The following is a 1687-nucleotide window of genomic DNA, read 5'->3' on the forward strand; positions in this document are numbered from 1 at the left end:
CACTAACAGACACAGGCATATACCATGCTGTCCTTTTCAATGCACACATTGATTTCTAGGTTTGGAAGATTTTTGGTTTAATGGGAATTTTTGCCTACTTACTTTTTAGTTGTAACATACAGTTCAAAAGCTTGTCCTTGATGGAAATGAACATCCTCGATAGAAGACTCAAGAGCTTCCATAAATATGAGACTGTTTTTAGAAATTATTTTGATATGAGTTAAAAATGTGGTGTGAAAACATTTTTCACTTATATCTCTGGAGACAGTTTATACTGCCACCCCCCTGCACAACTGTGGCTTGCAGCTGCATTTATACCTGATGGTCCATTACTTCTGATTCTAGTGTACATCTTACCTTCTTCGTGCCAGCACACATTGGGTTCTGGGGGCTGTTCTTTGAGATACGGGGGGGGTTGCCACTCTTCTAGGGGTTGCTTCTCATGTTGCTTTTTATTTCTGTGTTAGAAAAGGCATGCTTCTGATCATATTGTCTTTCCAGTGGTTTCACAGATGGGTAGGACCTCTCATGTCAACTTCCCAGTCAATATATCCAATTTGTTGCTCTGTCCAAACTAAACTGAAGTCTCTTTAAATATGAAGCTGTTGCCAGACTGATGTTAAAAACTGGCTTACAGCAAATTGTGAAAGCACTTTGAGATACCTTTCCTAGTAATGTATTCCTACATAAAACATATCAATGAGCTACAGTCTGGTATATGCTCTTTGCATTTAAAAAAAAATATTTCCGTTTTAAGAGAGAGAACTCAAAGTGTGCTCAAAGTACTATGAGCTTCTTTTCCATGCCTGTATGTGTAGATCAGAGCTCATCTTCAAGCATGGCAATATGAGAAATGGCTAGTACAAGCCAGGACCTAGTTGAGCGATATGATTAACGGTTAAGGGGTTTCTCTGCTGTGTGTTGGCACATCTCCAGGGGGACATTTGATAACCGAGCAGTAGCTGTGAAGAGAATTCTCCCCGAATGCTTCAGCTTTGCTGACAGAGAGGTGCAGCTGTTGCGAGAATCCGACGAACATCCGAACGTGATCCGCTACTTCTGCACGGAGAAGGACCGTCAGTTCCAGTACATAGCCCTTGAGCTCTGTGCTGCCACTTTACAGGAGGTAAGCTCTGGGTTATAGGCACATTGTGTGAGCTCTGACAGCGGGAGACTTGGCAGTTCAGAGGGTGAAAGTTTCAAGCTAAGTAATGTCTTGGTTGTGCTGTAGAGGAGTCATGATCATCTTTAGATAGCAGTTTTTGTTCTGTATTCTAACCGCAGTAAGGACCAAACTAGACATTGCATGTTTTAATGATTCACATCTGGGTTCCACCAACCCAAATCACTTTTCCTTCAGTCTGACAGCAGCTGTCGGGAACTAAGTTCCCAAGGGGTCCCGTTCAGATTGAGACCAGGGGTCATTTCGTAGAAAAAGAGCTAGGGGAACTCATTAGCATAACTCATTAGCATATGCCACACCCCCTGACATCAGGGGCCCGGCGGTGGACCTGCAAAGCCGGAGGGAGTGCGAGGAAGCCCCGCCAAGGCCCTCCCTGACCCCAGGCAGGCAGGGGTGGGGAGAGGCGGGGAGGAAGCAACTTACCCTCCCTCTTTTCCTGCCTCCTCCTGGCTGAATGAGGGCTGGAAGCGGGGTGGCCGGAAGCAAGGGGCGAGGCTTCATCAT

At 45.3% G+C, this 1687-nt stretch overlaps 1 protein-coding gene across 1 annotated transcript in view; it reads left to right on the forward strand.

The window, feature by feature from the left end:
• Window positions 1-936: 936 nt before the first annotated feature.
• LOC107112947 (serine/threonine-protein kinase/endoribonuclease IRE1-like) overlaps window positions 937-1687 on the forward strand; it is a gene marked incomplete at its 5' end in the record, with an annotated part of 10683 nt that continues 9932 nt past the window's right edge. Inside the window, one exon of the mRNA XM_015414157.1 lies at window positions 937-1126. Coding sequence (XP_015269643.1) covers window positions 937-1126 — 190 coding nt within the window. The remainder of the gene's footprint in view (window positions 1127-1687) is intronic.

This window comes from Gekko japonicus, unplaced genomic scaffold (genome assembly GCF_001447785.1).
Source record: "Gekko japonicus isolate JY-2015 unplaced genomic scaffold, Gekko_japonicus_V1.1 scaffold6253, whole genome shotgun sequence".
Taxonomy (NCBI): Eukaryota; Metazoa; Chordata; class Lepidosauria; order Squamata; family Gekkonidae; genus Gekko; species Gekko japonicus.